Source organism: Manihot esculenta, chromosome 6, assembly GCF_001659605.2.
Source record: "Manihot esculenta cultivar AM560-2 chromosome 6, M.esculenta_v8, whole genome shotgun sequence".
NCBI classification, from domain to species: domain Eukaryota; kingdom Viridiplantae; phylum Streptophyta; class Magnoliopsida; order Malpighiales; family Euphorbiaceae; genus Manihot; species Manihot esculenta.
In genome coordinates, this window is record NC_035166.2 from 23,742,006 (window position 1) to 23,762,167 (window position 20,162).

At 34.8% G+C, this 20,162-nt stretch overlaps 1 protein-coding gene across 13 annotated transcripts in view; it reads right to left on the reverse strand.

Annotated features, from left to right (window-relative positions):
* The window catches only part of LOC110617578 (serine/threonine-protein kinase ATM), a 52,967-nt gene that overhangs the window by 15,296 nt on the left and 17,509 nt on the right, over positions 1-20,162 (reverse strand). For 7 of the 13 annotated variants that reach the window (XR_006351029.1, XR_006351027.1, XR_006351028.1 and 4 more), the window contains exons 18-51: positions 18,819-18,974; positions 18,627-18,716; positions 18,359-18,546; positions 16,660-17,266; positions 16,501-16,572; positions 16,229-16,387; positions 15,411-15,536; positions 14,981-15,108; positions 13,975-14,131; positions 13,821-13,867; positions 13,681-13,744; positions 13,362-13,436; positions 13,145-13,264; positions 12,872-13,057; positions 11,769-11,890; positions 11,614-11,683; positions 11,394-11,521; positions 10,396-10,537; positions 10,185-10,319; positions 9,977-10,078; positions 9,727-9,773; positions 9,307-9,499; positions 8,987-9,208; positions 8,220-8,291; positions 6,236-6,305; positions 5,724-5,841; positions 5,484-5,607; positions 4,446-4,580; positions 3,552-3,662; positions 2,017-2,064; positions 1,799-1,903; positions 1,472-1,561; positions 740-1,060; positions 453-565 (exon numbers count right to left, since the gene is read on the reverse strand). Coding sequence is in view for 9 of the 13 variants with exons in the window: in XM_043957557.1 (XP_043813492.1) it covers positions 453-565; positions 740-1,060; positions 1,472-1,561; positions 1,799-1,903; positions 2,017-2,064; positions 3,552-3,662; positions 4,446-4,580; positions 5,484-5,607; positions 5,724-5,841; positions 6,236-6,305; positions 8,220-8,291; positions 8,987-9,208; positions 9,307-9,499; positions 9,727-9,773; positions 9,977-10,078; positions 10,185-10,319; positions 10,396-10,537; positions 11,394-11,521; positions 11,614-11,683; positions 11,769-11,890; positions 12,872-13,057; positions 13,145-13,264; positions 13,362-13,436; positions 13,681-13,744; positions 13,821-13,867; positions 13,975-14,131; positions 14,981-15,108; positions 15,411-15,536; positions 16,229-16,387; positions 16,501-16,572; positions 16,660-17,266; positions 18,359-18,546; positions 18,627-18,716; positions 18,819-18,974 (4,643 nt within the window). In the remaining 4 variants the exon portion in view is untranslated. The remainder of the gene's footprint in view (positions 1-452; positions 566-739; positions 1,061-1,471; positions 1,562-1,798; positions 1,904-2,016; positions 2,065-3,551; positions 3,663-4,445; positions 4,581-5,483; positions 5,608-5,723; positions 5,842-6,235; positions 6,306-8,219; positions 8,292-8,986; positions 9,209-9,306; positions 9,500-9,726; positions 9,774-9,976; positions 10,079-10,184; positions 10,320-10,395; positions 10,538-11,393; positions 11,522-11,613; positions 11,684-11,768; positions 11,891-12,871; positions 13,058-13,144; positions 13,265-13,361; positions 13,437-13,680; positions 13,745-13,820; positions 13,868-13,974; positions 14,132-14,980; positions 15,109-15,410; positions 15,537-16,228; positions 16,388-16,500; positions 16,573-16,659; positions 17,267-18,358; positions 18,547-18,626; positions 18,717-18,818; positions 18,975-20,162) is intronic. The other 6 variants (XM_043957556.1, XM_043957555.1, XM_043957552.1 and 3 more) reach the window with 6 other exon arrangements.

A 20,162-nucleotide genomic window follows, 5' to 3' on the forward strand; every position in this document is an offset into this window, starting at 1 on the left:
TGGAATCAATACAAAATTCAGAACATTCAATTTAGCAAATGCAAGTTATCAGAATGAAAACTTGCAATTGAACAAACTTTTATAGGAAAACAAAGTCTAACTTTAAAATAATAAACAAGACTAAGAAATGAGCTAGAGAAAAGATATAGAGCTTCACATTGTCCACAATTTAAATGTTGAGGGCAATAAAAGAATAAAAGAATAAATAATGCAAAATTATAGGATTTCATTTGAATTTAGATGAAAACTTGGCAATAAATGAATCTAAAAATAAATAATTAAAAAATTACTGGAAGTTCATTTGAATTTTAGATGAAAAACTTCCTAATAGGAAAAAGTAACTCAACCAACTATTATTTTTCGTATCTATGGAGGAGCGCAGAGAAAAAATAAGGCAGTGGGGTATATCTTTCCAAACAATACCCATTAAATTTTATCTATATCATAATTACCTGTACAAGTTTTCATTGAAACGATCACTTTTAACATTTTGACCTGAAGAAGAACTGCCTCCATGGACAAGCAAAGAGAAATCCCAATTGCCTGCACGCCAAGCAGCCTCGTACTGCAAATATTGGTAAAAAAATATAGAGCATCAAATCATCCCCATGACTGAAAAAACTTATATCAGCCTCAGTACAATTGCTGTCTAGGACCATAAGACGTTATTATATTAGATCAGTCTAACAAATAGTAGGCCTTTAGGTCAACTTGAGGCAGTTTAATCGAAAAAGCAAACCTGCAATTCTGTGAATTCTAAATCTTGCTGAAGCTGGCCCTTCCGAGAAGTCAATCCCTGGCAATACGACTCTAGTACATGGGTACAGCCAATTTTTTGCAGAGATTTAATCAGACCTTTGTAAGGTTTCCTTAGCTTCATCTCATCTTTTGATTCAGGGACAAATATGTGGGCTGCGGGTTGGGTATGATCCACAAAAAAGGTTCTTGATCCACCATTAGTTTCCAGCATGGCATTTGCACGTACTTGCAAGTCATAGTATTCAAGGGCCTTGCTCCAGTTCCCCTCATGCTCAAAGGTAACGACTTGAGATGTCAACTGCTATATCAGTCACACCAAAACAAACAAACTTCGCCATGAGACTGCAGTTTGTAAAACCAAAGCATTTGACAGTGAACTATAGAGATAAATCACAAAACTAAACATGATGTCACTCTTCACTATGAAATGGGATACAAAACACAAACTGCAATTATTAGCGCTCTCTCTCTCTTTGCAATGCAGATACGACCAAAGAGATGTCTCCAAAAAGACTAAAACTCTTTCCCTCCACCCCCTCAAGAAAAATCTCAATTCAGATGATAAGCAACAGTAGAAGCCTCTCTTTTTTTTTTTTCAAGTAGAAAGCATATCTGAGCAGAGAAATTTAGTAACATGAACAAACATCAAAGCAGACAAATAATTGATACTAGGGGAATGAAACCACCATTATCTACGAAAATTTTCACACACCTTGTGCGACCGAATGATCCCATATAAGCTGTCAGGTTCATTGATTTGAGTAACTGCTGAGACAAGTACTTCAATGTGATCTGGCAACTGCTGAGAAGAAAAGTTGGTAATGCAACAAAAAGGGGTAACAATGATTAATCTCCTTATAAACCAACCACTGCAGTGAAAAACAAAGAACTTAGCACATCATCATTCTCAATACCATACAGATCTATATTGAATTACTGATACATTTAATGCTGTACATGGTTGTGCTGAAAATGGGATTAGACCATTACAACTTGAGTAGAAGCGTTAAGAAGTTATGGCACATAATTTCTCACATACCACCTCAATATGAGCGAGATCTGGACGCCCTAGTGTGAGGCTACTGAAATGTTCTTCACACCAGTACTCCACATACATCATAGCAGTAAAGTATGACCCACAAATCTGTAATGTATATACATCCAGTTGAGAAATTTTCTAAAAAGTTATAATTTGGACATGAAAATTATGAAACTACAGCGAAAATAAAAGAGAATTTCTGGAATTATATAACTCACAACTGCTGACTTAGCAACAAGAAGGTAATCAATGGAAAGCCAATAAACCTGCAAAAATTATATCTGTCAGAAACTAGTAAGGGAGAAACAGACTATTGTGACTCTTAGGCTCCATTTGTTTTGTGAAAATAACTTGTATATGGCAAATATTTTTCCAAAAAAAAATTTTGTTTTATTATTTGGTTGCTATGTTAATAGATAAAGGATGCCTATAAATTTATGTATAGAAAGTTTACTGGGGTGAATAAAATTTTTGTTAAATTTGGGTCAGGCTTATCTCACTCCAAAAGCTAGCTCAAGGAAGGAGTGCTTATGTCCCATATAAGGGGTACATTACCCCTTTCCACAATCGATGTGGAATTCAACACACCCCCTTACGCCTAGAATTTTCACGCCTAGAATTTTACTGGTGCATAACATATTTATAGGAGACCCAATATCGGATGGGAGGCTCTGATATCATGTTAAATTTGGGTCAGACCTAACTCACCCCAAAAGTTAGCTCAAGGGAGTAGTGCCTATGACCCATATAAGGGATACATTACCCCTTTCCATAATCGATGTGGGATTCAATAATTTTCAAAGTCCAAAAAATAACTTCCTCTTTTGAAAATGACAAGTCATTTTAATTTTCTCTTTGATCAAGAAAATATCAAGAAAATATTTTCCACTGACCAACTTTTCCAATGTTCCTAGAAAAATTTTCTTTGAGACAAATGGAGTCTTAAATTAAATTTAAGAAAGCCCTAGTCCCATGTCCAACTGTTTAGGTCCACAATGTAAATTTGTTTTCTTACTTTCGATTCTATCTTATGCCTTCTTTGATATATCCAATTAAAAACCACACGTGCCAAAAGAAGATGAACGAAACAAGTATGGTTACAGCAGGAAGCTTAGCTATAGCAATTAGCAGAACTTTCTCACCCAAATGACAGCAAAATATTGAACACAGACACTCAGCCATCATTTTCCTTATAAAAGACATTAAACAGGTATTTTCATTAAAGAAAGAAAAGAAGACAGTCACAAGAAAAAGGTTGAGTCACCCTGCTGATATAAGAAAAGGATTAGGATAGACAAATAATATGGCTCTGGATTTTTTCTTTTCCGTTTGTTACATGAAGCTTTAGCCCATTGTTATTTCATTCTCAGGTATATCCAATCTCACAGTCAAATGCAAATACATACACACCCAACCATCTTTGCAGTTTCATCCTTAGCAATTCTCATTCACTGAAATGACTAGGCACTTTCCTTAAAAGATCATTAATACACCCATCTAATATTCTTGCTTCGGACACCTCAAAATTAGCAGAAAAAGATTGTTCCACAACAGTGAACTCTTGCTAGGTTATATTTCTCTGTGAAACAAAAGGTCCTTTCTTGTCGAGTCCTTGCCTTATAAAATAAAGTACAAAGAAGTTCCAAAATTTTCCAAAGGAAAAGAACTAGGAATATTTATAGAGCATTATCGAAAAGAAACTTGGTAACATAAATTCAAATAGTTGATTATATGCATGTCCGGAACACCATACCTTGTCCCACGAAGATGTTAACATTGACATTGCACTCGATGTAGCCATATAATCTCTAGCCTTTCCAGAGGTGGAACGTGATTTTGAGCCATAACTAGAAGGTTTAGCATACTGAAAATCCAGGATAACAAATACCATATATGACAATGTTATATCATATGCAGGTAATCACAACGACACATAACTAAACAATAAATTTTTTTCCGGGATTGATATTCTTGGCACACCAGCATCAAAATATTGTAGGACATTCATTATCTGTTAATTTCAACAGAATCTAATCCTTTCTATTTTGTTATAAAATTATATAATCTTAATCCCCAGTTACCAAGCATTAATGAAAAAGTTGATTGGGCCAGGCTCACCAATCAACATGCCAGCAGCCAAGTCATTCACCTTTCCTTTTGTCAATCTTCAATTTTTACATACACTAATGGAAACAACAATTCTTATCCCAACAATTTGGCATCAACTATATCCAATTTATCCTTTAAACACCTATATAATTATGAGAGCATACCTATTTCTCCACTTCATTTTAAACTTCAAATTTCAAAAAGAAAGATAAACTCAAGGGACATAAATCAGAAATTTCTACCTGATATGATTGAACCCTAAAAACACAGGAATTTTACATAGGCAAAAAAGGAAATTCTCTCTTAGCACATTTATCTTAATTTTTTCTTCCCATTAGTCACCCAAAGGACATTCCAATATGAGTCATCTGTAGCAATAACAGCAAAAAAACCATGTTGCATAGCACGAAAGGAAATGGTGCATAGCTCTTAGTAGAAAGGTTTTTTTTTTTTTTCCAAAGCAAGGAAATCGTATAACTGAACCAAAATGAATTTCAATGTGCATCATGGACAAAAGTAAGGAATTTTATGCACTTGCCTTGAGACTTTCTCGCTTTGATGGTATAGAAGATCTTTCAAAGACATAGCATAGCCGAAGTTTGTTAAGTGCATTCAAGAAGACTTGGATTGATTTTATCAACTTATTAGAGTCTGTTAATATATGCTCCTGAACCTGCACATTATTGAAAAAATTAAACAACAATTCAGATGAATGCACAGTATATAGAAGATTTTGAGTAACAACATCCAGACCTCATAAATAATATCACTAACATCACAACATGTGAACCATATCAAATCCAAGCCACCAACTTATCCAACATCATTTTAAAGATCACCTGACCAAGGCTCCAATGCAATCAGCCCAGCAACCAAACCAAGGAGTGTGCCTTATTGCCAAGCATGCGCCTTTTCCAGGCACAAGGTGTAACAAAGAAGCACTTCCGTTGTATTTTGACTACAGCCATTTTTTTTGTCCAACTTGATGCCATTTAGTCTCTACATTTTGGTACAAGGTGGATAGTAGTGTATAACGTACTGTAATAGTACTGTTGTGAAAATAGGAAGAAGTGAAAAAATAGAAAGAAGGGGGGGGGGGGGGGATGGAAGGAACTTATGAAACAGTGACTTGATTATTCTCTCAAGCTTTAAGGATAAAATGAAATTTACAAACACCAAAAAGGAGAACTAGTAAACTACATAATTACAGGCATACAATCTTCCTAGTTAACCAGAATAATCTAAGGCATAATATTAGGGATTCACAACCTATTCACAGATTCTCAAGAAATGTCATTTAGCCTTGTGACCTTCATAACTAACTTTACTCCTCTTTTATTGTTTTCTGACAGGCTACATAATCAACATTTTTGCATAGGGAAAAGGAAAACCTTATCATTGAAACAAATAAATGAAAGCATAAGACTTATCCTTTGCTCGTCTTCAGAACAAATATTGGGAAAAAAGTTCCAGATGAGTTATAAACTGATAGAAAGAAAAGTCAAAAGGAAAAATTGACATTAACATTCTTTCCATACAAAGTGGAAATTAGAAGAAAAGATCTATAAACTGTTACCTGCAAAGAGATTAGTTTGTGAAGATCCACATCCATATTCTTCCTTCCTGCTAGATCTTCAATGACACTTGGCAGCAAAAACTCAGCAACTTCAGCTTTCAACAACACAATATCTTGACATAACCTAAAGCACCAAGTCAAGCAACTAGTTAAATTCCATAACAAAATGATGGGGTACCAATATGAAAATTTAAATATACAAATTCCTTGAACAGGTGTTTGAAGGTGTGAATACTGTACCTCAGAATGACATCATTGTTGTAGCCAATAAGGGAGTGTACAAGAGGGCAAATCCACGTCTCAAAGGTTTTATTTTGTGTTTCCCACAGAGTAGGCTCCTCTAGTGGAATTGCTTCAGCTAATAATGGAAAAAAAAAAAAAAGAAATAATTTCATAATCAGAAGGCTCCATACATAGACATCCAACTCTAACAATACACATAAAGAAACCTGAAAAAAAAGAATAATATGTAATAAATCTATTATATAAAAATATGTCATAAAAAGTCAACTATGCAGTTATGTGTGTCATTATGTAAAATTCTTTTCCTAAATTAGGTAGCATAATTATAAGGATTTATTCCTTCTCTTGTATATAAACTGTAACTTTATTCAGAATGAATATACATAGAAAAAAATTTGTCAATAACAATATACCACATCAAGGCAGCTTCATAACAAAATGCATTTTTCCTCTAAAGGAAGAGAGAGTTAGAGAGGCAGAGGCAACTTGAAGAAAGTTAGGAGTTTTACCTCTAAACCTTTTTTCCAGATCCAGAAGAAAATTCTCCACCAGCTCAGCATTGACACCCTTGGAATGAATCTACAAGAAAGGTATATATCGCACTTACCCTCTACATTTACAACATTTGATTCTGGTTTCTTGACAAACTTCCTTTCTCATAAAAAAAACTATACAAAATAAAAAGACATAGAGGTGTGTGTAATTAATTCCCATAATCCTGTTTCATTCACCAGAATCACCTCAGGATATACAACATGATACCAGATTGAAGAAAAGGATATGCCAAAAGGCAGTCTGCTAAATGGCTGATGATAAGAACTAAGAATTTAGAAAAAAGTGTCACATTTGTGCATGCCAGTGAAAGGATCTACCCTAAACATCTAAAGTGAGGTTCAAATGAGCCATGGACTTCAAGTGAGATCATTTCATCATTTAGTACTCTTCATTTTCAAATGCATATTCCTTTTTGTTTCCACAACCTGCAAGCATCTTCAGCTTTTAAAGCTAGGAAATCAAGAATTGTGGTCTAAAATTCATAAATGCTTATCCAATTCCAGGCAATATTGAGTACTTTCTAGCACATCCAGTGTGTTCAAGGAAAATAGCTGCTGTTCCAGGACTTCTAAAGCTTTAGCATACATGGGGATTTTGGTAATCACCAACTTTGCTAGAATGCACCAGGCAATAATTTTAGAATCTAAAATTGAGTTTGTTTGTGTTTCTAGCAGTAAAAAAAAGGTTCAGTTTTGTTTTTGTTTTTAAAGTATAATAAGGATGAAAGCCCAAGAGCTAATAGGGTTAGGACTATTTAAAGTTCTCATATATGTGCCTTGATGCCTTAGCTTTAAATACAGAATCAACAAGCATCTCCTCCTGGATCATGCAAGCAATTAACGCTAGAAAATGTTCATCATCCCAAGGAATTCTAGGCATGAAAATAGAGTTTCTCCAATTGAATGCAAATATGATACAGTTAAGCAATGAAATTCACTCCACTAACAACAACAACAACTAATGTTTAATCCAAAAACTAGGGTTTAACCCCAAAATAGTTGGAGTCAGCTACATGGATCCTTCTTTGCCATTCAGCTCTATTTGAAATCAAATCTGCATCAATATTCAAAAACTATAGATCTTTCTATGACTACTACTCTCCATATCATTTTAGGCCTCCCCCTCTCACTTCTCATTCCCTCCATCACTAACTCATCACATTTTCATACAAGGGAATTCGATACACTATGTCAAACATGATCAAACCATCTTAAATGACCCCTAATCCCCATGCGTCCTACATGCACTCTTTGGTAGATGTAGTCATTACTAATCATATCCATTATCCTAATATCAAACATCCATCTTAAAATCTGCATTTCTGTCATGCTCATCTTATGTACATGTTGTACTTTAGATACTCAACATCTACTCCCATGTAAGGTAGTTGGGCTGCCCATAGTTCTATAGGACTTATCTTTCACTTTGTCAAGGATCATTCCATCACATAGAACATGTAACACTCTCCTCATCTAACATTACATTCTTCTGGATGTTACAACCTAAATACTTAAATTGGTTGCACCATGGAACCAAAATGCTATCTAATGGAACCTCACCTACATGTTTTAAGCAAGAGCTAAATATAGGTCAAAAGAAAATTTAAATAGCAGTCAATTTATCGCTAACATCTGCTAATAGCAAGGCTAGCAACTATAAACAGCCCCAAAATATTGATTTTCTTATCCTATTTTCATTCTTAATCATACATCTTTACAACCGTAACAGTCACATAATTACAAATCAAATTGAATGATGTGAACTCTAATTATTTCTCAACTTAAAAAAATTATTTGACAAATTTGATCTAGAATGGATAACACAATAATGGAAATGGAGTTAATGCTAATAAAGTGGTGGGCAGTACAGCATCAGATATCAATACTGCACTGTCAAAATGAAAACAATTTCTTCTATAAGGTCCAGGAATAACATTACCTCAATAAGAGATCTTTCATAAGAATCAAAAGACAATATAGCTCTTTGACCCCTTTCAGTTGAAAGTATTCCCTGTTTTAGTACCAGAAACATATAAGAATCTCCTTCATTGCTCTTTTGCATCCTTCACATTTGTAAGTAATAACTTGCAAAGAATTAAATTCTATATAGAAATCAAGTACAACAGTGACTGCATATAGAGAGAGAAGACATCATTAAGCACATTTTTTTGACATATTTCAGGAAAATCATCAATGAATTATCATTGAGAGTTGAGACTTAATATTTCAACACTGACATCCTTCCCTAAACTTCTGTATGCATGCACACCATCTAAGATGGAGTAAAAGAAATAGCAACATATAAATTTAGACACCTAGCACACTTTAATTTTCAAACTTTTTTCTCATTAAATCACTTTACACAAGCCGAAGAGCAGAACACAGCTGATTTGACCAATAAGTGAAAAGTAATGGGTCAATTTGCTATTTCATTCCACAGATTGCCAATCATTCAGGTAGGCATATTGGCATTTTGAGGTTCTCAGTTTTCACTTTTTATGGTTTTATCATTTTAGTCCATAGATTTAAATAGCATTACTTAGTGCATGAATTTTGAAACCGACAAAATATTCACTAGTAAGAACTTCAAATCTAAAGATAGATAATATGCCATCTTCATAGATTGGCAAAAGGCCAAGACATAGGTCAATATCTTAGATACTAATAAGCAAGCACTCAAGAAAGCAAGGAAAAAGTTGGACTCACACGAAGAGCTTGTGATGCCAAATCAACTATTCTCACAGAATCATCCATCAGATACTTCTTCAGAAGATTCAAAAGCATAATAAGAAGTTTTTCAGTTATTGCAGTATCCACGCTAAAACTGATATCAGTAGGGCTGTCATCAGCTGTGAGTTTGCAAACATTAATGTCACCAGACTCTCCAGGTAGATGAAAAACAACACAATGTGGGTCCCCAATCCCAACCTGCAGTAGAAGATGATAAATAAAATGTCTTAGAACAGCTTTTTTTTTTCCAGGAAAATTGAAAGATGTTGAAGCAAGCACATGTAAAACAACAATACCCTAGAAATGAAATCAGACATCAAGGTTCTAATACAATTTGAATCATCCGAACTGCACATGCGAACAAGTGTCCAGACTGCACTAACAATTTCTGAGTCAGAATGCCAATTTATATCCACCACAGTGTCCCTTTTATTCCTTTCCAGCTCAAAATATTCCCTCATGAGCAACTTCTTGTGCATTGCCTGGACACTGCAAGAAAATTTAGCATTTTAGGCACAACTTTCAAATTCAAGTTTCATTGTACATGACCAGAATAAGTGCAAATTCAAGAAACAGCAATAATTTAAAGTAAATTGACTAAAATTCTGGTATTAAATATAATTCATCCTTCATTTCAAATTTACCACCTAAACTCATATCATTGACTTGAAATTTGAAAAACTAGAAGAGCAGGAAAGCCTATTCAGAGCAAGCACCTGCATAAAAGTAATCTTGGCGGAAGGTAACATGATCTCTTCACAAACTGAAAAGGAAAAGGCATAGGAAAAAGAGTAAAATAGAGTTAGGACATGAATAATAAAGAAACAAAAAGAAAATATCAAACCATATTCATGTAAACCACATAAAAGTTGAAGGATGTCCTTCTACCTTCAATAAGTGGTCCCTTGGAGAATAGGCTTAAAAGAAAATATCAAACCACATAAAAGTTGAAGGTTGTCCTTCTACCTTCAATAAGTGGTCCCTTGGAGAATAGGCTTGGCATAACTCCTGATGGAACGCTCGCACCTTATCAAAAATATCTGTCTCAGGGAAGGGTTCCAACTCCTGCTAAAAAGCATTAGCAAAATTAAAGGGCATAACCTCTTCAAATTTCAAATGAGATCAAAGAAAAACATCCATCGGAAAGGAAATTTATAAAACAACAGAAACATACTTTGATATAATCATGAAGAGATGGATCACATTCCACAATTAGCTGGAGGAGCAAAGACATGACTTGAGATGATGTGGTGCCAGAAAGCTCTCCAACAGTATCAGAGGCAATTTCCACCAACTTTGAAACCAAAAACTAGACAAATCTCAAACAGTGAGCAGCAGATGAAAAAAATCTGGGACAGCTACAGAGGTTATGGCGTCAGATATACCTGAAACTGTTCACCTAGCACTCTAACAACCTCTTTGGAGGGGTTGCTTTTAAATGTTTTGAGCAATGCAGAAATTACACGAAAACATTGATCTTGTAAATCTTTACAATCAATAAGTAGCCCGATCAAACTGAGAAGATAGCTATGCAAATAGAGAAAAGACCCAGTTAACCAGATAGTATGTTATTATAACTGTCTAAAATACAATGATGGAGTAAATTATATTAACAGCATATTACAGCAAGATAAAAGGGATAACACCAAAAAAAGATAAGATTTTCTGTAGAATGAATGAAACGCTCAAGAAATTTCCAGAGAAGTGCAAAAAATGAAAACAATTATGAGATATGTAATGAAGCACCCATAAAGCTCAAGCCTAAAAGAGCAGGGAAACAAGCAAGAGCATTAAGTTCAAGCCTAAGATCCAATTGTTGGGCAAAATACCCATACTATTCCTCACCAGAATATGCAGGTCGCTCCTCTCATTAGAAAGAAAAACAAAATCATTCAACCTTGTTGAGAAAATAGACTAGGCCTAACTCAGCCCCAAATCTAGCTCAAAGGAGGAGGATTGCTCAAGTCCTTAAATTTAGCTCTAAATCTTTGTCCCAAACCATCGTGGAACAACACAATCCCCTCACGCTACGCATGAACAATTGAAGGGTCAATTTTGCATTAATAAACATCTATGAATGTCCACAATATTAATGGAGGTGTAGGCTCTGGTACCAAGATTGGAAAATGGACCACACGTAATTCCACCCCAAAAGCTAGCTCAAACCCACTAAACATGTTTATGTGACACCCAAAAACTGTGTTTCATCCAAAACCAAGACAAAACTGAAAGAGTTTTTCACCAACAAAACAATACCAAGTTTAACTTTACTAAAGCATCATGCGTACTGTTCTGACAATATACACAATGAACGTCAGTATATGTGCTTCCAATATACACCAGTTCATTGACTAATTCTACAGGAGTCTTTACGATGACATACTTGGAAGTGCTTGAAACAGCAGCTCTGTGCCCAAGGATATCTATAAGCACCTCAATTCCAGCCAACTTATGACATCTATGCCTGTGATGAACTGCTCCAGCTATTTTATAATGCATCTCTACTATAAACTGCACGATTGCGAGGAATGCAAAAGTAACAAAATCAGAGGATTTGGAGCAATCTTGGACTACAGAATTTTGCATATAAAATCACAAATCACCATGAAAACTCTATCTGGCCGAAAAATCTTGATCTTATCAAGAACAGCCACACTTGTAGGATAATCCTCCCTACATCAAAAACATCTTCATGTTACAAAATCATCCATAAAATAACACAGAATAAATCAAATCACAATATGAAGGTAATTTATACGTTTCCAAAAATCCATCCACAACTGTCTGGACCGCACGTGCTACCGTTTCTCTAGAAAAGAAGGGGACTGCAGGATCAGATGCACAAGAAGTAAGAGACAGGATGTGGCTCACAATTGATACCTACACACACATAAAGAGTTAGAAGAAATTACTTTCAGAATACAATGCAAACAACTGGTTAATGAGAAGCAACAAGAAACGAAATTATCTAACTCATCCAAAAGTTAAGAATAAAACCAGCAACAAAAATTTTGCACAAATTAAACTAAAGCAGGTGGCATGCAAAAGATAAGTAATTCGCTAGATATTTTTCACAAGTATTTCTTCATCCATGATGCACTCATCAGATATTAATACTCAGATGTGGGCCAACATGCAAGCATTATTCCCTCAACATATGAAAGATTTAGTCTACATCTGGTTAACTTGCTTTTCCATTTATGCCTTTCGTAATGAAAGTATACTCAATATGAGAAATAAAAAGCAATAATAACAAGAAATTAATCTCCACTTCTCATATAATGTAACTTTTTAATCCTTTTGTTGTTCTATCCTAGTACTTAATTTATTTTAACAATGAAAACTCCGAAAGGCCTAAAAGAAAAAAAGCCAACCAGATAAAGTGATTTAATGTATGAATATATCTGTAAAATGTAACCATTAACATCTAAAATACTAGTAAAAATGCGTCAAGGAAACATAAAATGCAAAAGAATATGGCAGCACCAGTGACAACAATAAAGACAATTATGATCTGTTAAGACAATTTGTTTTGGACCTTCATTCTGAATCAAGCACATACTTGTGTGTGGTGAAGTGAAACTCAGTTTTTACTTCTTTTTTTTTTCCAATCAAGACAATAAGTTCCCATTAGAATTCTAGTATGTATTCATTTGTACAACACTAGCTATCAATAGCCAGGCTTCACATCACATGAGCATCTATATGGCAATAAAATTAAAGCAACGTTATGCAGAACCAACTTCATAAAAAATTATTTAAACCACAAAGAGAGGAGAATAAGAACTGATTGGAACCCTGAAGTAGAATGCCTTCCACAACACTAGGACCACAAGTCTTATCTTTGAAACATAAACAAACCATGTGTCTCTTTATGAGCTTGTCTCTTTCATTCTCAGATATCTCAGACAAATGCAGGATTGAACTTTGCAGCACCAAAGCTCCCTTATCCGAATCAAGTCTCTTGCTGCAGTGCAATGCCATACAAACTGAAAATATTTGCACAAAGTGATTTTTAACTAGAACTGTTGAAGGTTGACAAGCAATCTGCGAGTAAACAAATATGTCAGTTGATACAACAGAAATAAGATTCAATTACCAGCTAGCAAAATACTATATTTCGTTTGCTCCTACCCTAGCCACCAAATTCAGATTGGAGATGTCCTCATGCAAAATTAAAGCTGGGAGAAGCCAACGGCAACAATATTGCATGAAATAACTAGGTTCAGCATCTGGTACAAAAAGTTGCCTTATCTGCAAAAGATAAATAAATCAAATTAAATCAAATGGAGAGCTGAAATATTAATTTCATATAGGATATTATGCACTGTTGACAAAATGAAAATACTACCTCGACAAGGGCAACTAAGCTTACACCACAAGCGACCCAGAAAAACAGAATAGTCCCAATGAGTTCCTCCAAGTACTGTGCCCAATAGACAAAGGTTCAAGCTAACTCAAAGCAGAAGGGTAAACATTCATAAACTGTTAACTAATAAGACTCAAGGATCCAGCTGAGTACTTGAGTAAAAAGAAAGGGCAGCGCACTTGGTATATTGAGATAAACAACCATTTGAAAGTGACAGTGTCTCATTAACTTTTAGCAGTATATACCATTTCAATCTGTCAACAAAAAAGGGTTGCTTAAAGGAGAGAACTACAATTCCAACCTTGAACCTAGTTGCATACTGGAGCTGCCTTGATAGATTATCAACAACTGCAATGACCAAGTCCCTGAAGCAAAAGGAATATCAGCTTAAAAAAAACTAACTACTCTGGATTACAAATTGGAAAAGGGGGAATGTTATACCTGTGACAAGGGTCAATAGCAGCAACCACACACATCATAAAAATGGCCTGCATGTGCCACATCAGAAAAACCATTTTTAAACTTCACTACCAACATGAATTTATTATATTACGAGAATTTAGAAGTGACAAAATCAAGCAGGCAATATAAATACCTCCAACTCTATTTTCTCACTATGCAAAGCAACGTGCATAAGAGTAAAGATGATAGTTTCCATTGTTGGACGTGGCTGAGGACCAGCAGCAAGGACCTCTTTTGCAGTAACAAGTCTTCCTTTTGAGTGAAACACCATTACGACACCAAAATTTGAACTGGAAATACACCCAAAAAATGACTAATAACTAATATTAAGACCAAAGCAACAGCACCTTCAAGAACAAAGTCTTGAATAAATAAAAATTCAGATAGGAGAAAACTGACCAGGAAAGAAAAATATTAGCTCAGGAAAAAGGAAGGGGGGGGGGTGGGGGGGTGGGGGCTAACTTCAATCAGTTATGACTACAAAGTAATAAATATTTCATACCATTCCATACATGAGCCTTAAGCATCAACAAATTTAACTGAAAATCCGCGGCTCCATACGAATCAATTTAAAACGTACTATAATGAAATAAAATTGCACCATTCATGAACCTATCAGCCTTTAGTTGAAAGCAAAATGGGGAAGACAAAAAACATTGCTACTATAATTTTACTTATAATTTTGACTAAGATTGATTGAGCAATTATCACCATGTTTAATATTCTAATCATATACATTATCCAAAGTGAAATCAACAAAGAAAAAGGGTCTGGTTTGGAAGCAGGCATATCCATTGATTTCAAGCAGAAAAAGACCACATTATGCTTAGCAATGAACAAAATCCACATGCAGCATAGATAACCCCAGGACTCTGGAAACATTAAACATGACAAGAATTACCTAGAGTTAAAAGGGGTAAAAGAAGAAAACAAAAAACCACCAAGCAGACAAGAAGTGCAGAAAAACAGCCTAAAGTGAGTCCGATGTTCGTCCAGCACATTCAAACATTCTTGGGAATTCCCATTCTTATTCATTTTATTATTCTACTATTTTCTTTTCTATTAATTGAAGAATAATTAGAGAATAAACAGCAAGTACAAAAAAGTGTAATGACCCCCGGTAGAGACTCCATGCCTACCATATATCTTGGAAAAGTTCGTCATGGCCATCCCATGTTTCAAATAGAACACCAATCCGCTGAGCCAGGGAAAACCTCACTCGATAATCAGGATCTTGAAGCAATAAGAACAATCTTTGTACCATTGTCTGTAAAGATATACACCACAACAATCAAGTGGCAGATTGAAATGGATAAGATCAATAGTCAACAAACATACAAACAGAGCAAATCTTAAATTTTTAGAACAAACAGTAGATATGTGGCACAACTGTACAGGAGAAGCATATGCACACAAGTACCTGTGCCTAAAGCCATAATCCTACCCTGTTCCTGTCGTACAAATTCCAAAATTATCTATCACACATCCAAACCTCCCTTTTGCAAACATCTCTCCATGCTTCACACATGTTAAACTCCAAATATAATGGATATTTCTAACAGTAATCACCTGTCCAATTTGAGGACTGAGTAGAACAAAATCACAAATGCAATCAATTAGCTTAACACGTCCCATCCAATCCAGAAGACCAAATTCTGCAACTCTGGAAACCAGATCTCCGAGATGTATCAAACTCTGCAAGTGAAGATCAATATAATTTGTATTTTAGAATAAGATTAACAACATCCAAAAGCTGATAAAATACAGTACATTCATAGGACAGAATGTGAATAAATTGCACCATTAATTACTCAACTCAGCACTTGAGTTATAGCAAGTCACAAAACTTTAACTTTTCAATTTGGCCACATAACTTTTATTCACCTACCGTGCAATCAACTTTACAAAATTTCTTGTCAATTCCCGTGAACAAAAGCAGCCAGAAATTCAACAAGGCAGCCACATGCCATCCACGTAAACACATGAATGCATGCAACAATGGGATTATGTTTACTTCCATTTTCAGATTTGAAAGAAATTCAGCATGAATGATTATATTGCAGATGCAATAGAAGTTTGATGGCAAAATTGCAACTTAATGACTAATGGCATAATTTATCCAATAGAACTCTGGCTGGGCATCGAATCACATTCATCAATGTGATCCAATGATTAATTCAATGAATGAAAATAATGCGTGAAAAACAGACATGAAGACAGCATTAAATTTAGAAAAAAAAAACAATTATATGAGAAAACAAAAATATGATTGGGAACCTTTTTGCAGAAATGGTCAACCTAGAGAATTAAAATGCAGGAAAAGAAAAGGAAGCTTCACATGAGAGCACGCAATTAACAAATGGGAAACTGATTATCATTGGAAATACCATATCAGTCTTTTTTCCAGTCAAACTTACATCTCCATTCTTTCCAACAGCACCAAGGGATAATAAGGTGCACAACAATTGACAGGTGGAAACTAGTATACTAGCACAATCTAGTTTAACTATCACCCTTGTCTCAACCATGTCAAACATTGATTTGACCTACAAAGTTTTTAGAAACAACAAAAGGAAAATTAGTGTATGTAAAGCTCTTAATGATCAACATACAGGCAAAAACAATTCAAGCAACATCTTATACTTAAGCACTTCATTACCAAGTCCATAATCTTTGCAGCAGAGGACCAGTGTGGATGTTGACACAGAAGATAAAGAACATTTTCGCACACCTGAGGATATTAGTTTAGAAAAAATAACATAATAATTACAATGCAACCCCCGAAAAACTAACAAAAATGAGCAATTATGCAATATACCTTCGTTTCACCTTCTTTTCCCAGGAGTTCAAAAAGGACATCCCATGTAACAAAATCTAAAACTGAGAAAAAACTTGAAATGAGCGACACCATTCCCAACTTCCACTTCACCATAGAAAAGGATGTATCAATAGTAATTTTTCCACCAAAATTTAAAATATCCACATCTTTCGAATCCTCATTCACATCTAACTCCATGTCCACAATCCTACTCCTACTGCTATCCAGCAGGCTGGATATTTGTAAGGAAGTATCAGATGAATCAGACAGCATCGTTTCGGAATAAGGATTTCTTATGCGCTCGGAAAATTGTTCATAAAGTTTAGCAAGTTCCGTCAAGAGCCTCTCCATGGACTGAACTATGGCACCATAAAGTACAGTGTCCATAACATTTTCATCTCCCCTTCTCGAAAAAATTGGACAGGAAACTAGGCTTCTAAATGAAGCTAAAAGACAGCTTCTTGCAATGCAGTCTAAGCCAGAGCCCATGCAGCCAAGAGATTGAAAGTCACAGCCAGTTTCTTTAATTACATTAACAGCATGATCTAACAATTCCAACAAGTACTGGCCCATTTTGGATACAAATGTCAACATCTCATCTCTTTTCCTGAAAGGAAAAAAAAAAGCATAAATAGTGAAACAAAGAAATATAAGGAGCAAAATCCGATTTACTAACAATTAACTATCAATTAATAATCAACACAAGGCATTTCAACTGCATAGCTAAACACATTGCCATAAGCCTTTGTAAATTCATAAACAATGCCTCCTAACCTATCGTAACTTTATAAAGCACATAAATGCTGGACAACATTAGAGCAAAAACATGGCATTAGCAACTTAAAATGCGCACCCTCAAACTAATCAACTAAAACTCACAACATAGATGCATATATGTTTGATTGAAAAATAGGAGTAATTCCAGGATTTCAAACCTGGGAAATTAAGAAGTGAGATACAAAGACTCCAAAAGGAAAGCACAAGGCTTCTTATGATTATAATCACTTAATTCAAATACAAAGAATTATTAAAGATAACTTCACTTGAAACTAAATCAAGTTTTTTTAAAACATGATCTACTACCCTCGCTCTTGTAGATCTCGGAATGTAGGATGATAACCTACCGTTTGTGCCATATAGAAAAGTAAAGTTTGTCATTTTGGGGCACCACAGATACCTCTATCTTCCCATTCGCTTGTTAATCAAAATTTGATTGGCTGCAGCTCGATTTATCTTGGTTTTGGTTCAACCCCTTATTGAAAGTTCAAACTAGTTAAAAAAATCTACTAAGCTAAGTCATTTAAATGTCCATTAAATTATTGCATAAAAGAATTCAACTTAATTTCTAAATTTGTTGAAACACCTATGATGACAGACTCTGATACCCAAGTTGTTATGGTCTAGGATTATGGATCGTGTCATGAGATGATTGATAGGAAATGAGCTCATTAGAAGGGGATCTTATTCATCAGTTTATGAGATCCGAGAATTCTCTCAAGTGAGTTCTCAATTTATTTCACAATAGGTTCCTCAAATAAAAGCAAAAACGGAAAATCAGTTTAGCGAGAAGAGGATTTTCCAATTAATCGACCTATGATGAGATCCTATTTAAGGACACCTAACAGTTCATCACCAGCAAAGAAGGTAGATAAGCTATAAGTCATCTATGAAAAATGAGCATAGTTTAAAAAGCAACCACCTTGTTACCAAAGAGCCATGTATAAAATTAGATAATAAAGCACAGATGAAGTTGATATCAGAGACAGTCCTCTTCTCTGCCTGCTTGTCCGCTAAAGCACCAAGAATATGAGTTTCCACTTCATGCAACAGTGGGTCTCTTAATTGGCTAGGGAGCCGTAGACTTTGATTGCATCGGAATGGAACAATCTGAGAGTTGAACAAGTAGTAAATGAGAGAAAAGAAAAGGAAAAGAAACAAACACAAACAAATTGAAAATGCTCCAGCACCTCAACTTGAGAATCCAAACCAACTTTAGCAAGAATATCCAGAGAGCATTCAAAGAATTCATAAAGCCTTTCATGCTCATTTTCATCTGTCTAATGAAGAAGGCAAAAGATCAATATCACAAAGAAATTTAATAGTAAGCATGAGGTCCAAAAGCCAAATCATAACCACCAAAGATCCAGCATCGCAAGTACCTTAGCGCAATCATCTGCAGCCACAAGATTATATATAAAAGCATGTGATGAGAGAAGCACTTTATAACAATGTGTGGAAGGAGCACAACCAGCACAAAGAGCATAAACAGCTGCCGGTAACAATAGCACCAAATGCTCATTCAATATGAGAGACTCCTGCAAAGGAAGGTATACTTTACTAACAAAAAATTCATACAAAACAGTCAAACAAGCATGAAACTTCAAATAGAAGAATCTATCATGCCCTTATAAACTGAAAAGCAGAACCTAAGGACATAAAGACAAAAAATAATCTATGAACAAATTCAAAATTTGTAATCATCAAGCATGTTCCTGACCTAAATGAAATGCATTGCAGCTCACACTTTAAAGCATGTCATAAGCATGGTTTTAAATAATAACGTAATAGTCGTTATGTAACAGTTTTTGGGGAGTCATTACTCGTTATCCCGTTATACAATGGGCCCTCCTGATTTGCAGGCGTAATGGCCGTTACGACTGTTACATAACGGTAACAGCCATTACCAGTAATTAAAATTCCTTTATATCATTCCTCTTCTGCCCCCTATTCTCATTTTCATTAGTTTCTACACTTTTCAGTAGTTTCAAAGGTTATATTTTTTTAGTTTTCTCTTCCCTTTCTCTTTCAAATTTCAATCTTCCTTGCATATTTCTCATATAAGCTTAGATCCACCATAAACTACTATATTTATATTTCCAAGCTTATTTCTTCTAAAAAGATAGTTAAATTTTATGTATATTAGTTTTTAGTTGTTGTTTTTTTTCCCTTTTTTAAAAAGATTTTTTATTCATTAAAGTGTTAGTTTTGAGTTAAAATTGTACTTTGAGCTATTAGTTGACTTGATCTATAAAGATTATACTGGTTTTTCTTATTTTAAGCTATATGATGTTTTACTTAAGTTAAATAATCTATATTTCATGTATATATGTTTATTATGCATTTGTATACATTATTCTGAATTAAATATAATTAATATCATTTTATTTACGAACTTTGCAAATTTTTTTGAAAAATTTGTGTAACGCCAGACCGTTACCGTTATGTTGCAGCCGTTACTTGCCTATTTCCATTACTCGTGGCCGCAATTTAAAACCATGGTCATAAGTGAGCTTCAATGATGCACGAAATCCGTTACCATTATGTTACGGCCATTACAAGCCTATTTCCATTACTCGTGGCCGCGATTTAAAACCATAGTCATAAGTGCGCTTCAAGGATGCACGAAAATTCAAGATTAGAGTGGGTTTATGCAGTTAGGTAAATGACAGTCACCCAAAGGGCCATAAATATTTCTTCCTCTTGAAATAACAATGGATGAAATG